We start from the raw sequence: 24,688 nt of genomic DNA on the forward strand, positions 1-24,688 counted from the left end.
TAAACAGAGACCTTCTCACATGTATCATCCCCACTTGCTTATTTTGGACTGCCTGATCTATGTGCTCAGTGGTGCTTCCCATTTCACTGCTGCTGGGGAATATTAGGGGCTTTTTTCTCCCTCTGCTACTCCTTCTGCTAGTGCTTGCTCTGGTCTTTGTTTTGCTTCCAGCAGCCCTTTCACCTAAGGTTTTCCCATTTCCCAGGGTGTCCATGCAATTTAGTTCCCTCCCTGGGGATGAAGGACTTGGTGTGGACCTCAGCCTCTCCCATCTCACCCCATATTTAAAGAGGACAGAACATTTCCCATTTCTGCCAAGGGAGTGCAAAGCTCTTCCTCCAAAAACTGGAGCACTGAGCATCCCTGGTTAGGGAAGGTGTCCAAAGGCTTTCCCATTCCCCAGCCTGGGTGAGGGCTCTGCTTGGTCCCTAGGAGAAAGAGGTGTTTCCCTGGTGCTTCATCCTCTCAGCTTTAATACCAGCAGCAGCTCCCTTGGGGAGTTGTCAGTGGTGATAAACTCGGTCCCATTCTGTTCCAAAATTGGTTTAAGAAAGATGCTTGGCTGTTTAATATTTAAGCGAAATGTTTAATGTTTAAACAGGGAAACTGGTCTGATTGTCAGAAAGGGCATTAAAGCAGGATGGGAACTGGTCTATAATCTCTGACAAATGCTGCCCTTTCTCTGCAGCAGCCTGGTGCCTGGGAGCTGCAGGAGTTTCAGAAATGCCAATTTTAATCAATCTCTCTCATTTCAATTGCCGCCTGCCAATCCCACAGCAGTGAGACGTGCCCTTCCCTGGGAAGGGGGGAATGTTGTACCTGGCCCTTTTTCACAGTTTGAGATGAGTTCAGCTGAATTGCACTGGAATTTCAAACCCCAAACTAATTTCAACAGAAACGTGCGTGGATAAGGTGGAAAGTGAAGCTGGACAGCGTTGGCTCACGGGTGCATTGCAGATGATTTGGGGTCCCTTTTTCATGTGCACACAGAAGTTCTGATGTCAAGTCTATAGTAAGGCTGAAAATGAATGCCTCTGAAATAAACCTATGGATAAATTATTTTTTAACAGGTACAGGCAGCATTTTTCAGGTGGTGGAAATGTCCCCCTGGGGGGAGCATGTGGCAGTGTAGAACTGCTTCACACCACAAAAGGCTCATCAGCAGCCCATGCTCCCTCCCTCAGGAGGAACAGGGCAGTCCTTGTGCACAGGAATCCCTGCTCAGCAACAGCTGGAGCTGGGGAGAGCACACGGAGCAGGGAGCCCTCCAGTCAACCAGCAATTCATGTAACTCACAAAAAAACAAGCAAGAAAGAATCTGAAGAAAAGTTTATAAGAAGATCAAAGTTTCAGGACTATTGAAAGGCACATTTCACCCATGCTGAACAACAGTTGAGTTCATGGACACGTACAACGCTCAGAATTCATGGCAAAAAGACCACATAATGATGATACATTGTGAAACATACATTCCAGACTTTAGTAAAACACTAAAGTGATTATTTTAAGTGTTTCATGTACATAATAAGAGCGGAACAGGCAGATGCATCCAATTACTGTAATTTACAAGGCAATAATTCGAACCTCAAACAAATTTCTCCTTATTGGAAGAAGGGGCTATAGATTAGCAGTGAAACGAGGGGCAGTGAATGATCAGGGAGCCAGGAAGCTGCTGCCATTTGGAAAATAACAGCCAGCACCTGCTGCAAATCAGGGGAATTTAACTTCACTTATTAATTTCACTGTGCTGTGGCAGCACAAGTCTGGGCTGGATGGATGGGATGGATGGATGGATGGATGGATGGATGGATGGATGGATGGATGGATGGATGATGGATGGATGGATGGATGGATGGATGGATGGATGGATGGATGATGGATGGATGATGGATGGATGGACGGATGGAGGGATGATGGATGGATGGATGGATGGATGATGGATGGATGGATGGATGGATGGATGGATGGATGGATGGATGGATGGATGATGGATGGATGGATGATGGATGATGGATGGATGGATGATGGATGATGGATGGATGGATGGATGGATGATGGATGGATGGATGATGGATGGATGGATGGATGGATGGATGGATGGATGGATAGATGGATGGATGGATGGATGGATGGATAGATGGATGGATGGATGGATGGATGGATGGATGATGGATGGATGGATGGATGGATGGATGGATGATGGATGGATGGATGGATAGATGGATGGATGGATGGATGGATGGATGGATGGATGGATGGATGGATGGATGGATGGATGGATAGATGGATGGATGGATGGATGGATGGATGGATGGATGGATGGATGATGGATGGATGGAGCCGATGTGCACAGATGTTTCCCTTGGAAGTGGGCAGAATGAAGTCTCCTTGATGCCTCCCCTCTCCCTGTTCAGTGCTGTGCCTTGTGCTAATTACCTCCTTTCATCCAGCTCGGGGTTAAGTTTCACGTTTCAATGATTAATCAATAATCAAATGCATTTGAAAATTCATTTGGCAATTCTACAACTGACTGGCATGGTAATCTCTTCTGTGCAGCAGGGATGGTATGGGAATAACCTCAGATGTTCTGAGCTGCTGACTGAGGTGCATGCACGAGGGCATTTACTGTCACATGTGGTGCAAAATAAAACACTGAGTGGAAACAAAAGCATTCTTTGAGACCCCCCTGCAACTCAGAAAAGATGTGATCTGCATTTTGCCTTGCCTGTATTAGGAATATATCATTGATATTATCATGTCTAACAAAAAAAAACAAATGGACAAATTTGAAAAACTCCCCCACAGTTGATTTATTCCTGTTTAGCTGGTAGCAACTGCAGTGGATTCAATGCATTAATTATGGGACTAAAAAGAAAAATCACAAGGAGAATAACTTTTGCTCTTTCCAGATGTCCATGCCACTTTTCTCCAAAATAACCCTCATCTGGTAAAAGGGGAGGAGAGGGGGCGTGCAGCTTCCACTGGGCACCGCTAGTTTCGAGCGACAAGTCCCTTTTTATAGACGAAGAGCCCTGCAGCAGCCACAGAGGTGAGACACAGGGTGCAGCTCAGCAGGCACAGCAGCCCTGGCGCCGAGGGCAGGTTCCTTTCCCAGAAGGTGGTGGTGAATGGTCGGGCTGGGACATCCTGGGGGAGAGAGGAGATGGTGACTCCACAAGGTCCCCCCTCACCACAAGAGCAGGGAGGTGACAAACGCCCTCTGTGAGGTTTTCTTTCCAAGGACCAGATTGTGCAGGGAAGAGTCATGGCTGTGAGATGTGTTTTCTGTCATCCTGACCAGCCATGGGACAGTGAAGATGGAATTACTTGTGGCTGGAATGAGGTTCTAGTTGGCTTTAAACCATGGCCTGGGACTGGGCAGAATTAGGCTGCATTTTTCAGTCCCCCAGGCTCTGAGATCATTGTCCTTGGCTCTTAGTCACCCACCCTTCAGACACGGGTAATAATATTCCCTGGACAAGACACAGGAATGAATACCATCAGCATGTGAGGTGGCTGAAGCCTTGCCTGGGAGCAGGGTGCATGGGAATCCCTGAAACAGGAACTGTTTCAACACCTGACTGAGGGGTGTGTGCCTGACTGGGTGACAGTGATACTCTGGCTTACCTTTGACTCTGGCTCTGGTATCCAAATTTCACTCTTGGAGATCTTCCCCATGCTGTGCAGTACCTAGAAGAAAAAAATTATTTGTACTATGTGAAAAAATTATAACCCACAACTCTTCCACTTTTAGAGAAGAAGTCAGAGCAAGGTGACATTGATAAAAGGTCTAACAATGACTAGGCGAATGTCTCTTGAACCAGAAAGTGATTTCTACTAGAGCGTCTCTAAATATTTTTTGTGGGAGGTTTTTAGTTTTGGATTTTTTTTCTGAGATAAAGTGCTTTTTCTCAAGGCAGTTTGAGAAATACCAAGGTGAGGTTACTATCATGCACTTGGGACACAAAACCTGTTAGGAGTGATGCTTCTGGGACATAGAAAGAGGAGAGATGCATCCCTGAGGCTCTCACGGCACAGAATTATGGAGCCCTCCCTCTCCTATTCAGGCAGTACAAAGCTCATCAAGGATTTTTCTTGAGAATAAACTGATTGTAACAATCATGGGGATTCTTGGGGGCGAATGAATGCCTCCAGAAGACAGCTCACTGTCTTTGTAACTACTGCTCACAGGCACAGAGAACAGAAAAATTAGGTGACTTGAAATGAAGCAAGTAATAAGGATTATAAGGCAAATGTGACATTCTGTCAAATGGAAGTAAAAGGGATTTTAAGATTTTCTCTTAAACAACAACTCTGTGGCTTTGCAATGCAGCAGTTGTAACTGCAATGTGCACCCTTTAATGCTTTTTTCCCCTCCCTCCAGATTGTTGTAAAGGGATTTCACTGTGACTGGGAATCCAGCCCAGTGTGTGTCATTCTGAGCAGATTTAGACATTATCAGAGCTGCACATTACAATTTCATAAAGCTCAGCTAACAGGACTGTTTTGTAAAAAGAGAAGCAAAAGGGATAGATCAAAAACAAGAACAATGTTCAGATTTCCAGATTTCTGCACAGGAAATAGCTGTGAGCATTTGAAATTACTTAGATTAGTTTTAAAACAAACAGTGATTAACTTATTAGAAATTGAGGTAGTGTATCTACAAGCAGGATCAGGTTGGGTTTTTTTTTCCTCTAGACATGCAGCACACAGCATAAGCTTTATTTTAAGTCTCCAGTTCAGTAACATTCTGATTTGGTCGAGATCCTTGGCTTCACTTTATTCAACAACTAATTAAGTTTAAAAAAATAAAAATACTTTGGCCACGTTGTTTTCTGGGATTCCTCCCTGTCAATTCTAGGAGCCTTTGCACTAAATCAGACCCTCCCAGCTGTACTTAATCCTTTCTAGCCTTTTGATAGAGATGTTGAAAGCAGAGCAGTGTACCTCTCTGGCTGCTCTCTCTCCCGCCTGCACGGCCCCCTCCATGTATCCACTCCACTGGCTTGCTGTCTCCGTGCCAGCAAAGTAGATTCTGTCAACAGGCTGGCGAATGATCCTTCAAAACAAGTGGAGAATGTCAGGTGACAAGTGACAGGAAGGCAATGATCCTTCTAAAAGCAATCTATGGCTTTGATGGAGTGTGTGGCTTCAGCTCTCCAAAGTCCCTGCAGACCTGCAGTCCCTGCAGGACCACCTGCTCGCTTCTGCGCCCAGAATTCAAGATCTGAGAGAGAGAAAAACCTAAGGCATAAATCAGTGTTCCCAGCTTCCATGCAAAGTAATACAGGCCTTATTTTAGTGCTGAGATAAGGGATAATCCTAACAGCCTCCAGCAATGATAGATTTGTCTTCTGCACGGCAGCCTTGCCGTTATCCTGCCATTACTGTGGAATGTGAATGATGTTTTTGCAGTGATAGATCACTAATATTAGCCTCTATTTGGAGGCTGGACTTGTCTGGCTGCTGAAGGCCTGGCATTCAGGGAGCTGCATTCACCCCACAGGGTCATAAAGCCAGTCCCTCAGCCCTGCAGCGCTGCACAAGCATTCCAGCCAGCCCAGCTGTAGTGTTCCTCCACTGGGAATGTGCTCCCATCTAATCCCCCAGTAGGTTCTCCTTGTCTGCTTGGCAACCAGAGGCTGCTGGAGGCCAGACACCTCACCCATCACTGCCTGAGTGTTTGGATCAGTGACAAGAGAAGGGATTGTACATGGGACGACTCCTCCCCACATGCTCTCATGCTGGACATGGGGAGGAGCTCCTGGGCTTCTCCTGAACCACCTGCACAGTCAGTGGAGACCCCTCATCTGTCCAGGATATGTGTCCTCATGGGCTTGGGGGTCTCCAGAGGGTTCCATTGCAAATACTGCACAGCACAAACTACTGTAAATAATCCAGAGGGGAAAAGTTTTGCTTTGTTTCCTTGGAAGGCACAAGGGAAATTCTGCTCTTAGTAAAGAAAATAGCAAGATCCTTGTTAGATGGGGAGTAGGGGAGTGGAAAGAGTGTTGAAGTTCCCCATATTTTCCAAATATGCCATCGTTTTTTTGCATAAGGTACATAAATGTGCTAAGAAATGTGAATTTGAAAGCAAAGCATTCTCTGTTTTACCTGCCATAGGAATGCATTATGCCTGGTGGGAAGTAGGCTGTGTAGCAGCCCCCTGAATATTGCTCCATGGTCCAGTTCTTCTCTTCATAATGCACAGGCTGTGAGTATCAACAGAGAAAGCAGTGAAACACTGGCAGAGAAATTGGAAATAACATATTTCTTTTGAAGAGGGGGGAAAAAACAGGCTAAGAACACCTGACAAAGGAGTGCCATGTCATCTGGCTAATGCTATCCATCTGCACAAAACAAATTTTTGTGCTTTTACAGAAACACCAGTCTCCCATGGGTACATGACAGGACAAATTAAAACATGCACTGCCTTCTCTTTTCTTGAGCAGGGTGAGACTGGCAGTTCTTTTCTTCCTGTACTCCGTGCTGCCCTCCCCTTGGGAACACAAACTGTGGCACAACATGCAATTCTAGGCACACATTTCAAGGTACCAGGGAACTTTGGCACTTGAAGGAACTTGCCTTTATCATCCAGAACAAAGGAGAAACATTATTGTGCAACAGAGGCAAAAACAGACATTAATTCCTTACTTGTAAAGCCTCTTTCATCCCCAGTGCCTTGGCATATGCCTCACAGATCTTCTTTTTCCTATATGAAAATAAAATCAGAGTCAGAAAAAAAAGGGTGGGAGGGGGAAGCTCCCCACTCACATCTTTCTTATAAAAAAAATAATTTATTGCAACACATTGGAAAGCAAATTAGGTAAGGCTTTAAGTCTGATTTCAAGTTCTTAACATACATATTTCAAATGCTGATGCCTAAAAGTTACATCTAAAATGGACTCAGGGAATGGGAAATGAAGGTTGATTTTGGCAATGAGGCCTACAAAAATAAATCTTTGTACAGCTATTTTAGGATGCAGAGGCAATTCATTCTCATGTTCACTGGTGTAAGACCAGAAGAAAAGCAATATAAATCAATTAAATCCCTACAGATTTACTATAGCTGGGAATAAAATATGAGCTGAAGAATGCTGCTCACATTCCTAAGCAGAGCTCCTCTTTCACTTGCACAGTACCAAAACTCACATTAAGAAAGTACTGTTTGTTCATTTCACTGACTAATGGGGAAACAATACTTTTGCAAACACAGAAGTTTAAAAAATTTATCACCTGGTCTGAATCTGAAGACCCAAAAGGAGACATGTCAGCACTCCTGTATCCCTGGGTTAAAGCATCATTCAGTGGAGATGTAGTTTGGGAACATGGGTGGAAAAACCTTCTCTGTTCACACTGAGACCCAGAATTGGAAGAGAGGGCAAGATTTGGAAATTTAGAAATATCCATAACTGGATGAATATTAGCATTAGCATCTCGGCCTGTTGCTAAAATGCCAATTTCTGCCCCAGTTTCCAGTGCTGGTAGTTGCACTGAGCATGTATAAATGTGCATATTCACACACATATTCACACACATTCCTGTGGGGAAGCGTCTGAATATCTACAGCTTCTGAACTCTTACCTCTCTTCCTTGCTGAGATGGGCCAGTTTGACAGCCTTTCTGGTAAGGATGAAACTGAAAATAAAAATAAGGCATGTCAACATCACCCCAGCTGATATGCAAACTCTTGCTCAAAATTACTCTAAAAAGGGATTGGCAAAGCACTTTTCTGGTATGTAATGAGCTTCATGTTTGTCATCATCCCTCAACATTTAACAATTACAGGCCACACATGAAAAAGCCTGTGCAGAGTTAACTGAAAGGGAGGGTGTGCATTCCCAGAGGGCTCTGATCCAAAAGGACTGAGACCCTGAGCTTTCTTGAGCTTTTGAAATCCAGCAGGCAGCTGCCTGTGCCACTTGGTGTTAGTAAGTGCTGGCAGCCTGCTGCTCTGACAGGCATGCACAGTGTCGTGGATCACTCCTGCAAGAACTGGGATCAATATTTATTCATCTTGAAGGAAACAGATTTGCCAGTCAGTTCATCTGACCCTAGTGGAGATATCCAGGGGATGAAGTATGTTCCTACACTCTTTTAGAAAGTCACATAAATCCATGAGGAGGAAGAAAGCTGGAAGCTGTTTGCCATATGGGGTTTGGAGGAGGCTTGCTGCTCTCAGGTCATGGAAGCTTTTAAGCCTTGAACATGCCCATAAACATGTACAGTTCAGTAGAAATGGTGAGCTTCCCCTGTCAGACACTTAAGGAGTAGTTGCCTGACATTTATTTATATTGGCCTTTTTTTGGCAGTCTCACCTCAGATTACAGTGGAAAGACTTGTAAAGATGGTTTGTTCATTTGGTTTCAGCTGTTTTAAAAGCCAGTCAATGCTGTCATGTATTTTCCCCCCTGTTTGTCCAAACTGTAACATTTTTACTTGTCAGTTTCTACAGAATCTTGATTTTTTCACTGCACAGCTCCCTCCCTGCTCCAGCAGCTGATGTTCCTTGTCCTGCCTCAGCTCAGTGCAGACAAATGAGGATTTCTTGGACAATTGCAGTGTCATTTTGGACCAGGCACTAAACATAAAAGCCCAACATAAGCCAAATACAGGTTCACACAGGTAGGTAAGAGAGGGAGTTATTTCTAAATCTACTCCAAAGCAAAAATAAAAAACAAAAACAAAACAAAACCATGAACTGAATGCTTAAAAAAAACTACAGCTAAATTCAGCAAGTCCTTCCTAACCACATGCTTTGTATTAGGCTGTTTTATTAGAACCTTCTCCAGAAAGTTTATATGGACTAGAGAGGCACAAGAGGCTTGTCAGAAGTGTTCTCCTCCATCTGTGCAAACTGTGGAAGTGGCAAACACTGATGTAACCTGGTCATTTCCCCTCTCCCTCCTGCTCCCACTATCTCTTACAAGAGGAAATACACATCTGTGAGTGTGGGCTAGCAGCTTTTACCCCATAATGGCAGGAAAAGTTCCATCGGGTTTTGTGTCATCTATGGTTATTCCAATCGGAGACTCTTCATCCTCAATGATGAAGGAACCACAATAACCTAAGGGAAAAGAAACCCCAAGATGATAGCTGGAAAAACCTGTTGATGATGACTGTTGCTGATAGTAATGAGCAAGGAAAATTATCCATAAAAGGAACTGTACAGTAATTCTGTTATTACCAAAAACACCTACATGTCTGAAGTGTCTCTCTAACAGTTTCTCTACTCTCTTCTCTCTGACTCTGGGAAATCAAGAGATTTGTTTGTACACAAACTTGTAAAAATCTTTAAATGTAATTACATCTGGTCACTGCAGGCTCAAATTTACACTATTTTGATTTTTCTGGTGATAAGATTGTTAGGAATGGTGTTCCATAACAGCAATGTACAGAAGCATGGGCTGTCTAATCTCGGATCACATCATGATGTGATTCAGATGAACATGTGAAAAATCTCATCTAGAGAACAATGTATACACCTGACTGCATTCCTGCCTAATCTCAATGGCCAGTTTATGCCCTGAAACATACAAAAATTATATTACTTTGATTACGAAATATTTTCACCCCTCTCAATACTGTTAGGAAGAAAGTGGAACTAATCTGTTCATACAAATAGTTCTGAAAATGGTATCAGTTAAAGCTGAGAAAAACAAGATATTACAGCATGGAAAAAATATCTTGAGCTACCCAAAATGCTAACCTACTTTCCCAATCCTCTGAGATATCAAGTCTGCAGAACAGAAGATTAAAATCAGGGAAAGGTCTTGCTTATACCTTAAGCTCTGCTTGTCATCTGCTGTAAATTCTCTTTGGCTGACCTAACTGTCCCTGCCAGGAGGAGGAGGGAGCTGATGCTGCAGGGAGGCTGATGCTTCTGTGCTCTGTAGATTTCAGCAAGGTTTCCCAGGGAAACATTGCTTGTTCTCCTGGTCATTCCACTTCAGCCAACTGCAATAGGATTTGGGATCCTGTTTGGATCTGGACTCACCCTTGGGACAAGGCATGCACTCAAGCTCAGAGAAAGAGTTCTGCTCTCTAAGGAGCTTTACTTTTCACATTTCTGTATGTTTGATTTTGGGGTTTTGCACAGTTAATCCTCCTCTGGATTTATTCTCTGATTAGCACTCTGACACCATTCTCTGACAGCAGAACTTCAAAATCTGCACAGAGTTCCCAAGTCCTCCGCTTTCCCCACCTACCCTTCCTCCTCCAGAAGGCTTCCCTGTAGTACATCATGCATTTTATGACACTCCCCATAGGCAAACGCTGAATTAACTGGTTTCTCTTTGGTGGCAGCTCTGGTTTGTAATGAATCTTTGTTGTCAGGATTGGAGGGATGGCGCTGATCACGTACTTGCCCTGAAATGCAGAACAAAGTCAGCACAAGGCGCTGCCTCCCAGCGAGCTCATCCCACAGGACATGTTTGAAAGACACCTTTAATAGCTGCTAACAGCTTTCCCACATCTGACCCTGCTAGGTGGTTTTCCCACACACTTATTTCCAGGTGACAAAAGTAATTCTGACATCTCAGAAAAAAGGAGCTGGAAAAAAGAGATCAGAGTTGAAACCTGGCTGGAGAAAGGTAGGGAAATGGGACAAGAGATATCCTATGGCTCAGGTAAAACTGCCTTTTATCATCTCCAGGAAAATATGGCCCACATTTTTCCCAATTATAAGATGCTAAAAGAATCACATTTGTGCATATTCACAGGATGTCACTTCAGGACAAGGAATAGTAATGGTGATTCCAGCTTCCCTGAATGTGCTCCATCCTTCTCACAGGCCCTGGGTCTGACTGGAGCACTGCAGGGCCCTGCAGGGTGACACTGTGGCACAACACTGCTGCTCTCAGGTGCTCTCAACCTGGGGCTGCTGCTGTCCCATGGCTGCCACTGTGGGAAATCGTGTGCTGATGGAGCATTTCAGAGCACCATGGTAGAGAGGAAAAATCTTACTAAAGGTGCTTGAAATGTCTTTTTTTTTTTTTTTTTTTTTTTTTTTGTGCTGTGAACCACAAACAGACACAAATAGGAAGGTTATTTTTCTTTCCTTTGAAATGGTCTCAATGCAGAACTAAAACATAAAAATATATGAAGACATAGAAAGTTAAGGTAGAAAAGTCAGAGTAATGACAGAAGCCAGGTAGCAGGACACCAAGAAGAGAGGCAGTCATTAAATCTGGAAAACAGGGTCCATGGAGTGTCAGCACAGTCCAAGAAATAGACACACACAAATGGGTACTTCCTGATTACATCTGGCCAAGAGCTACAGCAGATGTATCCCCCTACTAAATGCATATTCCACTTTTATTCTGATCGAATTACCTCATATATCTCATGGTTTAGAGTCTCCACAAGGACATTATCACCTGTCTGGTCGATACTGATCACAGGTCTCTCCAGTTTAACTCTGCCTTTGAGGCGTTCCATTATTTTCTCTGATATCTGACCAGAACCCCCTTTAAACTTCCTCTCCTAAAACAACAAAGAGAAAAGAAACACAAACAAAAATCAACAGCATTATTCACAATGACATTGAATATGACTTCTGCTCACCATCATAAAATTCCAGGCCAAATCTTCAAGTCCTAAGGGTGCATAAAACAGCCAGACTTTCAGAAGAGTGAGGGCATAAATCTGAGCCTCAGTGGGGATCACTGACTGAACCACTTTTGCAATGGCTTCCCTAATGACCTGGCCTAAAGACTCTTTAAGCCTAGAGAACATGAACATTAATGCAGGCTTTCTAGCATAAATAAACATATCACTTCACTCAAAACAGGTTTCGAGTTTTTTACCCACCACGGTGCTATCAAAACCTCCAAGTGTTGACAAAGAAACCAACTGTAAAGTGAAAGACTGTGCCAGCCCAGAAGCAAAACAGATCTTTAACTGGGTCTGGTCTCGAGGTAATGAGCTTTCTCTGTCCCTAGGAAGACACAAAGGAAGAAAAAGGAAGAAATGTCACAATCTGTGACACACATTTCCCTGCAATGTCCGTGCAGAGGGTCAGGGGAAGCACTAAAACCTCTTTCATCTGCCAGCCACCAGCAGTGGATAATGCAGCTCACTTTTATGTGTAAGATGCTGGTACTGGGAGAGAGGAAAGGATCCAGAAAGTTTCATGCTGAAAGACTGAAATGGCTACCCAAGCAGGTTTTATAAGACTTGCCAGGGCCACTAAGCCAGAATTCCTCAGCGCTTGTGCTCAGCTAATATTGATTGGGGCGAGGGAAGGAGGAAGCATGATAGGAACACAGACAGCTTTTCCAGCTACAATCCAGCTACAAAGAAAAGAAAGTGCTCTTCCCAGGTGGCTTTCCCTTCTCCACACATTTAATTTAGCCATGAGTATCTCGGGATTAATTTTATTTTTAACTCTTGCTGCAACATCTAGCAGTTGCTGATGCAGGACAGCAAACATGACTGAGGGGCTCCTGAGGAGGAAGACTCTTAGGTCTGTCTCCAACCACAGGAGAGCATCAGCACTGCTTACATCCTTCCTGACACGTGGCTCTTACAGCAATGGACAGAGGTTGATGGAAACTGTTGCCATGTGAGCTGGCCCAAGAAGGAAGGGCCTTTTGCTATTTACAACCAACTCTTGTCATTATAGGCTTCAACACCAAAAGAACACCCACATTTCACTCTGGAGTACACTTGTTCTGAACTCTTGTAAACATTCAAATGTGCCAAGTAACTTCCAGAAAATAAATTGGCAAAAAAGCAACACAACTGCAACAAAAGTACTGTGCTGAAGTGAATGCAGAAAACCCCCAACTGTTTAAATAGTCCACATTTATTCCACATTTTAGCTAATAAAATTAGGGCTAATCCTAATTAGGATTAGGGCTGTATCACCCCATGAGAACACATTTCCCTCTGGCCCCACATGCTCTCATCTTTTCATTAATTGCAGGGTTTGGATGGGTACAACAGTGCACTTGCTCATTACGATTTCAAGAGAGGAGGAAGGAAACGAGACATTTTGTACCTGGCCCCCATTGGTGATAGAGAAAATCCTGGATGTGCCCCCACACTGCCTCACATACCACAGGAACCAGAGGGCAGAGACTTCGTGAGGCTCAGATGTGACGTTGACGTTGACAAAGACCGTGGCGAAGTCTCTGACAGCTCTGCATGAGACACAGGACCAGGAAAAGACTATGAGAAAATATGACTGCTTTCAGGATTTTATTTGTCATACTAAACAAGGGCTGCTTTTCCAAAGTCAGAAAAGTCAAGATGATTAATATCTGTTTTATTTTTCAGTCTGTACTGAGTCTGTTCAAATGGGTTCCTATCAGCATCTTCCTCCCTCCCAAAGTATTTATCCATTTAGTTTGAATTCCCACTGATTTCACCTCTAGTTAAATAGTTTCCCAGCTGCTATTCCTTTCATCAGAACAAATACTTTTCTCAGCAGAATATTTTTTGTAATCTGTTAGTGAAACTTTTCTGCATTTCTCATGGGGAGCACATCAGTTCCAGGGTTTGATGGCTCCTGAGGGACTGAAGCAGCCACACAGCCTGGACATTCCCCAACAGTAACAGTGCTGCACTGATCTTTTGTGAAATCAAGAATTAGACTTGCTAAATAACCCAGACACAGAAACCAAATTGGCAATCATCGCCATAAAAATAAGGGAAGGGTCACCTGTCTACCACAGTACATCCCCTGAACATAAATAGAGAAACAGCAGCAGGAACAGAGGATCTGGCTATTCACAGTACTTGCATTTGTGGCCACAGATTACTAAGAAAATTGAGATCGTTTTGCAAAGAAGGTAAAAGGACTTTGACTTTGATGAAGCTTCATGAAACAACATGAATTTATAATCATCTGATAAAGGAAGGAACTTTGCAAGTTATCTGGGATAAAATATGTAACTTATAAACTTTTATAACCTCATTTCCCTAAGTATGAAGTTCATTCACCCCTATTTCATTAGCCAGGATATGAAAGCAGCCTGCACACAAGAACCCTTTGTGACAATTCTGAGAGCACCAAGACACTAAGCAGTTGCAGCAGGTTCAAACCTAAGAAATGTGAAAGAAGTCTACAGGATCAGTAGATGCTGATCTGTGACACAGGACAAACAAATCTTTTGTAATCTTGGTCCTGAGTCATACAGAAAATGCTATGGAAGAGCTTTTCGCTTTAAGCACTGTTTTTTAACTGTGTGGAAAAATGTGGCTTGGCTTAAAAAATCTAAAATGGGCTTTTACTGAGTTTTTAAATAAGCACATCCATTAAAACTGGATATTTTACTGACAATATTGGCAGTAGAAGCTGCCCAGCAGAGAAGTCTGTTAAAGGAGGGATCTCCACAAACCCAGTCCTGCTTATGTTCCACCAGCTCCATGGCTAAGAGCAGCAGTAAAACTAGAAGAGGAAGAGTCAGTGCATTTGCAACAGCAGTTCAAAGTAACCAAGTTTGCAGGCAAAAGGCTCATAAAATTAATTGCAAAGAAAACTCCAATGCCACAGAGAGCACAAGCAAGTCCAAATGGCTGTACAGCATATCCCGTGGAGCTGGAGCAAGACCTAAGCCATAAAAACGAATTTCAAATGGAAAGATTTGGTCAGGAAGCTGCAGGCACAGCACTAAACTGCAGTCAGAATGAAAGGGCAAACAGAGCACAGCCACACAAATAAAAGACACTGAAAAGGAGGGAGGAGAGAGTTAGAGAACAGCACAGGGGCTGGCACAGCAAGCAGGGACATGAGTGCTCACAAGAGCACACTTCTCTTAGCCTTATAAAGAGCAATGATTGAAAAGAGAAAGGAAAGAAAGAGAATTCCCAGTTGTCATCACCTCAATGGATTGAACATTGTTCCTTTTTTTATTTGTACAGTGCAGTCCCTCACAGAAAACACATTGGTCATTTTATAGATGGTGCAACACCTTGAGCCCTCTTCCTACCAACTCTTGCTGATGTTCTGTTGGATCTGTTACTGACAAACGAGGAGGACCTGGGGGATGATGCAAAGCTGAAGGGCAGCCTTGGCTGCAGTGGCCTGTGGAGTTTTAGATCCTGAGAGGAATACTCCAAACAGCAGAACTGCAGCCCTGGAATTTGGAAGGGCAGGTTTCACCCTCCTCGAGGGCCTGAATGTCTCATAGGAAACTATTGTGTAAGGCAAAGAGCCACAGGAGAGCTGGCTGGAGTTCAATGATCCAATGGTTTGAAGTGAAAGGATGTTGGGAAGAGCTCACACACCACTGCTGTGTGCAGGGACCTGCTGAAGCAAACCCCAGGCTCCCCCAGCACTTCTGATGCCACCTGTCAGCCAACCAAAGCCCATCTCAAACACCTCCTGATCTGTGCTCAGCTCTACCACAGAACCTGACAAAAAGCCACCGTCATTCCACAGCTGGAACTTCAAAGCAGGTAAAGATTTACGCACTTGGTCCAGCAAATCTTATTTATCAGCTCTTTCATGGTCATTTTGTCCCATTCTTCAGCATGTGGAGCATCCCATGGAGCATCAGCAGGAATCTGGAGACAGAGGTGAAATATCCAAGGAATTATTCAGTACTTCACCATTGCCTGGTCATAGCTAGTTAGTAGCACAGACTTAATTGATATGCTGGCCAGGAGTTACTTTTGTCCCCTGCACATGGATAATTTTGGAAATTCACTAAATGGAATAGTTTCCATTCACACCTTAGGGCATGAATTGTACCATGACCACCAAATCTGTCTTTGTATGATCAGTGAACCATTTCCTTCTGTTGGGACTCATCTGGATTTTAGTTGTCCAGAAGCAATTCCAATTTAATTGTCTTGGTGTCTTGTAAAAGTTGAGGGGAATGTTCTTTATCCAGACAGTTCTAAAATGAGTATCCAAAGGCTCCTATGTCTCTCTGCTAATTGCAGAGTAAAAAAAAAAAAAAAAAAATCTAGATACTTTTCAAATATTTTAGGCAGTTAAATTATCAATAATAATTCTTTGCAGTAAGTAACATGATGTGGAGGATACTACCATATTCCCAAAACTTTAGAAAATGTACTATTGACCAAAAAAATGTGTAGCATAATACATAAATTTGATTCTGCAAAACCACATAAAATCAGTGGAATTTGCAGGAGTGCAGTGAGTTATGCTTGAAGATTCTGGTAAGGTAAAGCCCTTGGTTTATGTCTAGATTATATGGGAGCTGATGAATATTTGAAAGAGAGTATAATGCTCCAGGGGCTGCAGTGGTACTGCTTATATCTTGAACTTTAAAAATAAAGTTCCTGTGAAGTCAAACTGGAGCCTAGCTTAGGCAGCTACAAGAAAAAATAATCATCTTTACTCAAAATGCTGTCACAAGGGAAGGAGAAAAAAACCCTCTAATCTCCCAGCTCATGGGATATTTTTTCCTGTCATGAGAAAATACTTACACTGAGTTCAACCTCTTTTTTTCAGATATCTTAGATACCTCCAGATCCTTTTGTCTCCTCTCAGAGAATCATAGAACAGTTTGGGTTGGAAGGGGCCTTTACAAGTCATCTAGTCCACCCCTCTCTCAGTGAGGAAGACCTATTATTTCTGACAATTCCTGGGAAATACAGAAATCATTCTGATGGATGTTTTCTTTCTGTTTTGTTTTGTTGTTGAGGGTTGGGGTTTTTTTTAATTTTAAAGAAGCAATAAAAACCCTGCCAGAAAGAAAAAAAAAACCTGATTTATTCACGGTGACATGAGCATTGTAGGAAACACTGAATTTTCACAGCCTACCTCTTTTCCCATCTTGTCCATGGTTCTCCAGAAGTTATTGTAATCCAGATAAACCAAGGGATTCCATGTTGAAGGGCAAATTCCTGTGAAATTTCGTGACTTTCCCTGAAATGCACATAAAACCACAAACAACTGAAATACAACAGAGCAGATCTTCATTACTCAAGAACACAAAATTCTCAGAGTCATCACGTGTTTGGCCTTTTGCCCCAAAAGACCTGGCTGGGTTTTTGTTTTCTTCTTTTTCATTCTCCTGCATATGCATCAAGCAATGGAATGCATGTTGCTGAGTAGGAGGGCTAAAAACAGCTGGACTGGCATTAAAAATGACAATAACACCTTTTTATATCCACTATTCTGAAAGGGTGGGGAGGGGTACATTTGTTCTGAACAGGTTGTCAAATTCTCGGCTAAGGATACTCAAGCCATGGCCAAAGAGATAATATTCCTTGTTCCTAAGAATCCTTCATTATTACATTTAAATGAATCTACTACTTGCCTGCTGCTGAAATGTGCATCCTGAAATTTGTGTGGGTCTAAAATTGAATGCATTTCGAACTATTTAGGCACCTTTATGGTACACCTCACCTTAAAAGCAAGCTTACCTCTTTATCATTCCATGGAAGAAACCTAGCCTATAAGAAAACATCTGAAAGGGAAGTTTTTGGTTGCAGGAAGAAAAATATTGTATGCTTGCAAAAATGGTGTCAGTACTTCTGATGTGTGTGACACAGAGCTGCAGCAGTCGCTGAAACTGCTATTATCTGAAACTGTTTCAGATAATCCTGTGATATAATGATAAGAGAAACAACCTAACAGCAGCTGCTTCTTTGTGATAACTTTAATCTGAAAGAGGAGGGGATGAGCAGGTAATATTTTTTCTTATTAGATTGCTTTGGACCTTGCCCCATGTAAGTCAGTGTGAATTTCCCATCAGACCTCTGCTGTCTGCCTTTCCAGATGTGTCAGAAGTTGGAGTGAGGATGCAGGGAACACTCTGACCATGACAGGTAGGAGCTGTGGTGCTAAACCTGCTTTTCAGTGCCATGGACCCCGTGCCAGCCCACCACACCTGGCAGGTGGGAGTCACAGACCAAGAGAGAGGCTGCAGTGCTTCAAATGCAGGAAATGGGGACCCAGGGACAGAGGACACAAAGCAGGAGCCAAACACACCTTCCTCACACTTGGTGAGAGAGAATTCATTGATCTTCCCCACTGATAATTGTGTATTTGTGTGTAAAGGCATGTGGGCTTCTGATTCTGATTCTGCAGAACATTTTTCTCTGCAAAGATCATAACAAAGATAAAAGGTGCAAGATGAAACTCAGAGATCATAGTGAGCTTTCAGACTTGGCAAAAGCAGTAAAATACCGAAATTCCTACACCTTGGTGAACTTTTGTCAGACCCAGGACAGGTACAGTAGGGGAAGCAAATGTATGTGGGTAAGGGACCACAGCAAGACTTGCCTGGTCCTCTCTCCTCAGAGCAGGGCTCCAGCAGTGCCCCAGCTCTGGAGCCCATCAGGTCACTCTGTGCTGCTCCTCCTCACCATCTTCAGTGAGGGCAGCAGCAAAGCCACTCTCCTGTTCCAGCCAGACTCAACAAATTCTGCTCTGGGACAAGCAAAGCATCAAGTTGTGGTCTCAGCACTTTGTTCAGCCTGAGATTTGCAAATTCAATGTTTCAGAGTTGTTTTTTTTTTTTCATTTCCAACAAATGTTGTGCTTTCAAGTCACCAGGAGGTGGTTGGTCGCCTCTGGATTTCTGAGTAGGTAATCTCAACCTTGTGTACCACATACATTTTTTTCTCTCTTTTCTCCCTATTTTGTTATTTTGCAGACTTACTCTGAAGGAAGGTGGCAGGGGGGATGCTGCTCCAGCCTTCTCCAGGTGCACATGTGCATGCAAAACATTTCTGCCATGGCAAGAGAAGAGTAAATTCTCCTGTGAACTCCCAGCAGGGAATCAAAAATACACCGGCTCTTCCTTTCCCTTGAGGACAATTTCTCACTGCCAGGCTGCAGCACTGTGTTGCACTTCTAAAAGATCATCAAACACTTCTGCTCAAAATCCATTTATTGCTAGTCATTTTATTCTGATTGGGAACACAGGTGCAATCCACATTCCTTCCTTGACATGCTTTAACACCAATAATTCTGCCCTTCAGCAGAGAGGAGGTGCAGTGCTGCCAGGCCACCCAAATCAGGGTGAGGAGCAGTTATTACTGCTGTTCTGTGCTGTTGATACTGCATGGGGACAAAGGGAAAAGATAAGCCTGTGTCCAATCAGGAGCAGCAGCAAGAAGTTCCCAGTTTTTCACTGTTCAGTGAAAATCTCTTTTCAAAAGTCTTTCTGATAAGTGACTGTACCTGTACAGAGTGCTGTAACTTGCAAACAGCTCTCCTATCCTTAGCTTACTTAGCTTAAAACATCTTTGGTCAATGGCATAGCCCTGGGAGATTAATGGGAATACATGTTTTATCCCCTGAGAACTATGAAATGCCAACTGATAATTATAAAAGTCTAAAGTTGTGTTACTTGTTGCCCTCTTCTGCATGCAAAAAACCCTACAACCTCAGTAAGACTGGAGCCCAATGGCAGGAAAAGCTGGAAAAATACAACAGTGCTAGCAGACCTGGAAGAGGCTAAGACTGAATTCAGAGAGGCTGAAATAGTTCACAGACACAGTGATCCTTGTGTGGCGGGGCTGGACCTATCAGAGATGGGATCAGAGGAATGCCAGCTCTAGCAAATTCCAGGAGAGAAACTCCCATTTCCCATCAGGCAGTTTATGATACCAGTATCATAAAGTCACCCCAGGACACAGTGTGAGCCCAACAGCCTTAGACACATCAGTTCTGCAGCTTTCTCTCTGGCACAAGTATCTCCACAGCAGGGAGTAAATCTAGCCTGAGTGAGCTGGGGCTGGTAAGATATTAATTTGGTTTTAATATTGTCTCCTTGCTAGGCAGAAGAGCTCTGGCTGAAAGTTTCACAGAGGAGCTCACTGCAAACAGGGAAGGTCTTGCAATTTTCCATTTTTAAACAAATTCATAGTGTTCTGGATGTATTATTTTCAGAACTACTGTTCTCTTAACTGAAAGGCAAATAACCCACTGGCTTAGTTCCCATGCTGGCACATGGCTGCCTGACTGGCCCACAGAGTTTATCCAACTCTTATTTTCATTTCCTGGTGTATCGAGTCAGATCTGAGTCCTGCTGCCTGCTTGGATTAGTGACCCCACACCAATCCAAAGAAAACAAGATGCTCAAGCACCACCCCTCAGTGGTTAGGAAGAGGGCATCGAGAGATGAGCTCTGCCAGGTCCCTTCCCTGCCCAGGACTATGCTGGGGCTTGGAGCCAAAACTACAGGAATTAACCCCAAGTTGTGACACCACCCCAACTTTCAAATTGTGCCAGAGGAGCAGACAATTTTGCCAGACTTGAGAAAGGCAGGTCTGCCTCCTGCCTGCTGTGCCAGGGGCAGGACACACAGCAGGAAGCACAGGAGGAGCATCCCCCATGCCCCAGAGCAGGGGTTGTTATTGCCTGGGGCTGTGCCCAGCACAGAGCAGCAGCTCCCCATGGTGTGATCTCAGGAGAGAATCCTTCCCTGTCCCCACCTCCAGCAGGTATCAAACTATCCCTGGGAGCAGTGCTGTGCCTGGGACTGTCTGATCCCTGTGTCTGAGCAGCAAGTTTGTGGTGATGTGCAGGGTCTTAGTCACAGACCCACTTTCTGCACCCCAAGCTCTTAATCTAAAGGCAGGATGAAGGAAAGAAAGGACTAGATGGCTAATCTGAAGCACTGTATAGAAATCCTCATATTTTATCAAGTGTTCCTTCCCTCTGAAAATTGTAATTCCTTATTAAGTAATATTGTATATCCTGGAGCTGTGTGCTGCTGCCAGATATTGCAGGAGTGCAGCTATAGGATAAGGTTATTACCACACCAATGCCTCGACTTTCTAGAGTCTTCTACTGAAAAGGTGAAAACAGCACAGAGCTTCAAGGACCTCTGTTAAAACAAAAAGCTGTCTGCCAGCTCAGGGAAGGGAGAACTCCAGCACATCTGCCCTTTCTCAGTCCAAAAGCACTCTGGCTGAATTATGGGACAGTAGGCACAGGGAAATTTAGCTGGATAGAGGCTCATAACAAACACTGAAGATTTAAGTTACAGATTTACAAGGGCAGGATATCAAAAGAATTCCTCATTGACATTAAAGGAGTCCACGTTACTAACTGATGGAAAAGAAAGAACAAATGGATTAAAAAAAAAGGTAAACAATAGTTATATATTTGAATTTTCAAAGAAACTGTAACTACAAAGGAAACCTGCACCAGTGAAGCAACTTGGTTATTAAAGCTTGCAGTACATGGGATTTTTCCACACACATATGGGAAAAATTCCTGTCAGAAAGAAGCGGCTCATTAAATCCCTCTGGGGAATTTCACTTTCTCTTGGCTGCTTCCGCTGCTCATTTTCCCACTTTCTCCCAACTCAATCAAAGCAGTATCCTGGAAATCTCCAGAAAAAGCCAAACTGAACTGATTGCTATGGTAAAGAAAAGACCCAAAATCTCTGAATCCAAGGGTGCTGGAGATTACATACAGATGTCACAAACACTTTTAAAGCTGTGCTTAGTCATGGCAAAAGCACTTCCTCTCCCCTCTGACAAAACCACACCACATTACAGACTTTAGAAAAAGCTCTTGGGAGGAGACCTTCCTGTCTGGCCCTGGCTACACACTCCTGGACAGCCACCAGCTGACAGAAACAACAGCTGAGACACAAGGGGAGAAGGTTTAATCAGACCTTTCAAACCTGAAATTATTCTGTATTAGCCCAAGAAGCCGAAAACATCCATCTTTCAGATTAATATTTAATTTCTGGTGGATATGATCCTTTAATATCAAATAATCTCTTTGTTAACACTTTCTGCCATCTAGGAAATGCCACAGGTGCTTGTGTTCGTGGAGCAGCTGTAATGAACATGATGGGTGCATCTTCAGCTGGGAGAGCACAAACCCCACCTGCACCTCACAGCCAGCCTGGTCAGGGTGCAGCAGGCAGGTAAAAGAAAGGCAGGTGAAAGAGCCCTGGGCTCTGACCAGCCCAGCCAACAGCCAGGACTGCACAGGTGGAGTTTAAAAGCTTCAGCTAGAAGTGGAATATAAGAGAGGGTTCAACAACACATCCCTAAATCAAAGGGCATGGTGGCTGCACAATGTTTCAAGGAAAAAGGAAGGAGAAAAAGCAGTGGGAAACCTTAGGAAAAGACAATGGAAGAAAAGGGCTACAATTTGGGAAGGGAATGTGAGAGAAATGAGACCTACAGGAAGAAAAGCATCATTATTATTCACCCAGTGCTTACATCTGGGAGAACTTAAAACCCCTTTGCTCTCACCCTGCTCCAACAACTACAGCTCCCTTGGGACCCTGATTAGCTCAGCAGGGCCACGATGAAAAACCCAGAATTGATCCACAGCCTGTGATCCAGCTGAATAGCTCAAAATGCTGCCTCTTGCTTAGAAATACGCTTTCACTTCAAAGAAAACATACAAAATTACGTGGTCATTAGCAGGAACGTGCATAATGCAATGTGGGACAATAAAAAGCTGCAGCTTTGGTGTCAAAATGGATTAAGGGCTCAAAGTAATGTAACCCATTAGAGCCTTTTATTTAACATAAAGAAGATAAGTGCCTTTTAGGATGCTGAGAGATACATGCCTGAGCTTAAATTAGAGTGGGACAAACATTCTGCTGGAACAAACCAGCCCATCCCTCTTGCTGTAGAATTACATCAATTTTGCATGAGGGGGTGACAAATAACTTTTTTAGTACTATGGAGTGGCTGTGCAATTATTCAAGATGTGCCTGTTTTATGAGCATGGCATCAATCTGCCCAATAAGGAGTGCTTGCAGAAGCAGATGGTAAAACTTTGCAGCATGAACACATTGCTCTAATTCTTAGGAAAAAAGTGGGAAGGTAATAGGAATGATACCAATTAAGGATCCATCACATAGGATGGCTTATCTATATCAAGTATGTCAACTGTGACTCATATAGGCTTCAAGTCTGGTTCTGCCAGAGTCTGTTAAGCACCAAAACTAAAGAATATTTTTTAAAAAATTGAAAGTGATGGTCTTTGCAAATTAAAATAATACTTTGAGTTATGGATACAGACAGTAACATCTCACTCCTATGAATCTTAGGCCTTTCTTTGTCCTTCTCCCTGCTGTTCTCATCCTGTACTGGTTTTGGAAGCAGATCCTGGGTAGGACCTGTGCAAAAAAATCAGTGGGCCAAAGATCTGGCACGAGGGCTGGAAATCTGCTCTGAGGACAGGTTTCATTCCTGGTCACTTCAGCCACAGCAGCACTTGTTCAAGAGTGGCCACCTGGACTGCTGCTGCCCCACACCTCAGAGAAACTTTTGGTGACTGTTGGGAAGGGCTTGTGTCACCATTAGGTGGAGAGGGAACCTCAGAGTCTCAGATTAGATTATTAATTCCAAACACCCATTTGTGAGATGAATCCCACTCCATGGGACTGGGAGAGATCTCATGAGAATCCAGTCACGTGGGCAAAATATATTGTCCTAGTCTCAGGCTAGCTCCATAATACTGTTGTCCAGTACCATCATTCAATACTATCCATCAATACTATCATTTTTTTAATTTAAATTTAGCTTTTATTTCAGAACAAGTATTTTCTGAACTTCATGCAAAGCTTCTTTGGAGGGTATGTTCAAAGACAATGTGCCAAAGGCATCCCAGATTTGCTGTCAGCTGCATTTTCTGAACACTTTTAAGAAGAAAGTAAGAACCATTTGTCACACACCCAACAAGTTAAAACAGAATAACAACACTTCAAGCAGGTGCTTTCTGGATTACTAAGGGTGAGTTTTAAATGAAACCCTTTTGATGACTGTCAGTAATTTCCAAGTTTTTGGAAATTTGGGTCCTTCAGCATGGAAATGCAACACTTACCCCTTTATGATGGAACATATGGCCCTCGACATACACTTTATAGGTCTCCACCCCCAGCTCTTTTGCCAGTCGGAGAATCCGGTTTTGGGTAGGTCCCACATAAGATCCACCAACATCTACATAATTCACTTTATCATTCTGTGGAAAAGAATACAGGAATCAGAAGCTGTGCAGGAAGCTCCTCAACAGAAACATCTAGAAGCAGAAGGAATTATTCCATGCTGAACGTGTATGGAATGTACGTGCATGACATTCAGGAGGAATTTTTTTTTAATGGAAAAGGTTGCCAAGCATGGAAATGGGTAAAGGGAGGTGGTGGAGTCACTACCCCTGGTGATGTTCAAGAAATTCACATTGCTCTTCTTGTCATTGCAAAACATTTCTGCAGTTGAAACCATCTCCAGCATCAAGGCTCATTTTCTCTCTCTAGATACCTGCCTAGCCTTAATGCTGCAGGTGCTGAGCACTGCACTGCAGTTTTCAGAAGATTAATCTCCTTCCCAGCACTGCACTCCTTGGCTCCAGCCTGCTGCTGTCTGGACAGGGACCCCCAGCCATGCCTGCCATGAGAGGTGCTCAATGCACCCCTCAGACCAGCACCCCACTCACTTGGGAACTGGGAAGAAAGCAGAAGGTTTCAGGGATGCACACTATTACAGCAGGCTGATCTCCCAAGACAGTAACTCTTCTGAGCACTGTTTATAGTGAGTATTTTAAACCTGGCACTCTCAGTGTCACAGAAGGATGGTGTTTATGCTTCATGTTTCACACACAATGATTTCTGCTGGAACACCACTGTTTATCTCTGGTTCCCCAGCAATGGCACCTGACATAATTTACACCTCCCTCAATTCCAGGGTGGGAAGCAGAGGCAATGTCTGTATTACACTACCCTGTGCCACAAGTCACTCTTCATTTCTTTCATTTATTTTTTTCTAACGCCAATTGAGA

At 43.5% G+C, this 24,688-nt stretch overlaps 1 protein-coding gene across 1 annotated transcript in view; it reads right to left on the bottom strand.

The window, feature by feature from the left end:
- Nucleotides 1–2,283: 2,283 nt before the first annotated feature.
- LOC131575731 (amine oxidase [flavin-containing] A-like) overlaps nt 2,284–24,688 on the bottom strand; it is a 33,170-nt gene continuing 10,765 nt past the window's right edge. The window contains exons 3-15 of the mRNA XM_058831574.1: nt 23,738–23,875; nt 16,742–16,846; nt 15,422–15,513; nt 13,004–13,145; nt 11,335–11,484; nt 10,209–10,368; nt 8,971–9,067; nt 7,585–7,638; nt 6,655–6,712; nt 6,115–6,212; nt 4,948–5,059; nt 3,628–3,690; nt 2,284–3,147 (exon numbers count right to left, since the gene is read on the bottom strand). Of these exons, the coding sequence (XP_058687557.1) occupies nt 2,992–3,147; nt 3,628–3,690; nt 4,948–5,059; nt 6,115–6,212; nt 6,655–6,712; nt 7,585–7,638; nt 8,971–9,067; nt 10,209–10,368; nt 11,335–11,484; nt 13,004–13,145; nt 15,422–15,513; nt 16,742–16,846; nt 23,738–23,875 (1,425 nt within the window). The 3' untranslated portion in view covers nt 2,284–2,991. The remainder of the gene's footprint in view (nt 3,148–3,627; nt 3,691–4,947; nt 5,060–6,114; nt 6,213–6,654; nt 6,713–7,584; nt 7,639–8,970; nt 9,068–10,208; nt 10,369–11,334; nt 11,485–13,003; nt 13,146–15,421; nt 15,514–16,741; nt 16,847–23,737; nt 23,876–24,688) is intronic.

Source organism: Poecile atricapillus, chromosome 1, assembly GCF_030490865.1.
Source record: "Poecile atricapillus isolate bPoeAtr1 chromosome 1, bPoeAtr1.hap1, whole genome shotgun sequence".
NCBI lineage: Eukaryota > Metazoa > Chordata > Aves > Passeriformes > Paridae > Poecile > Poecile atricapillus.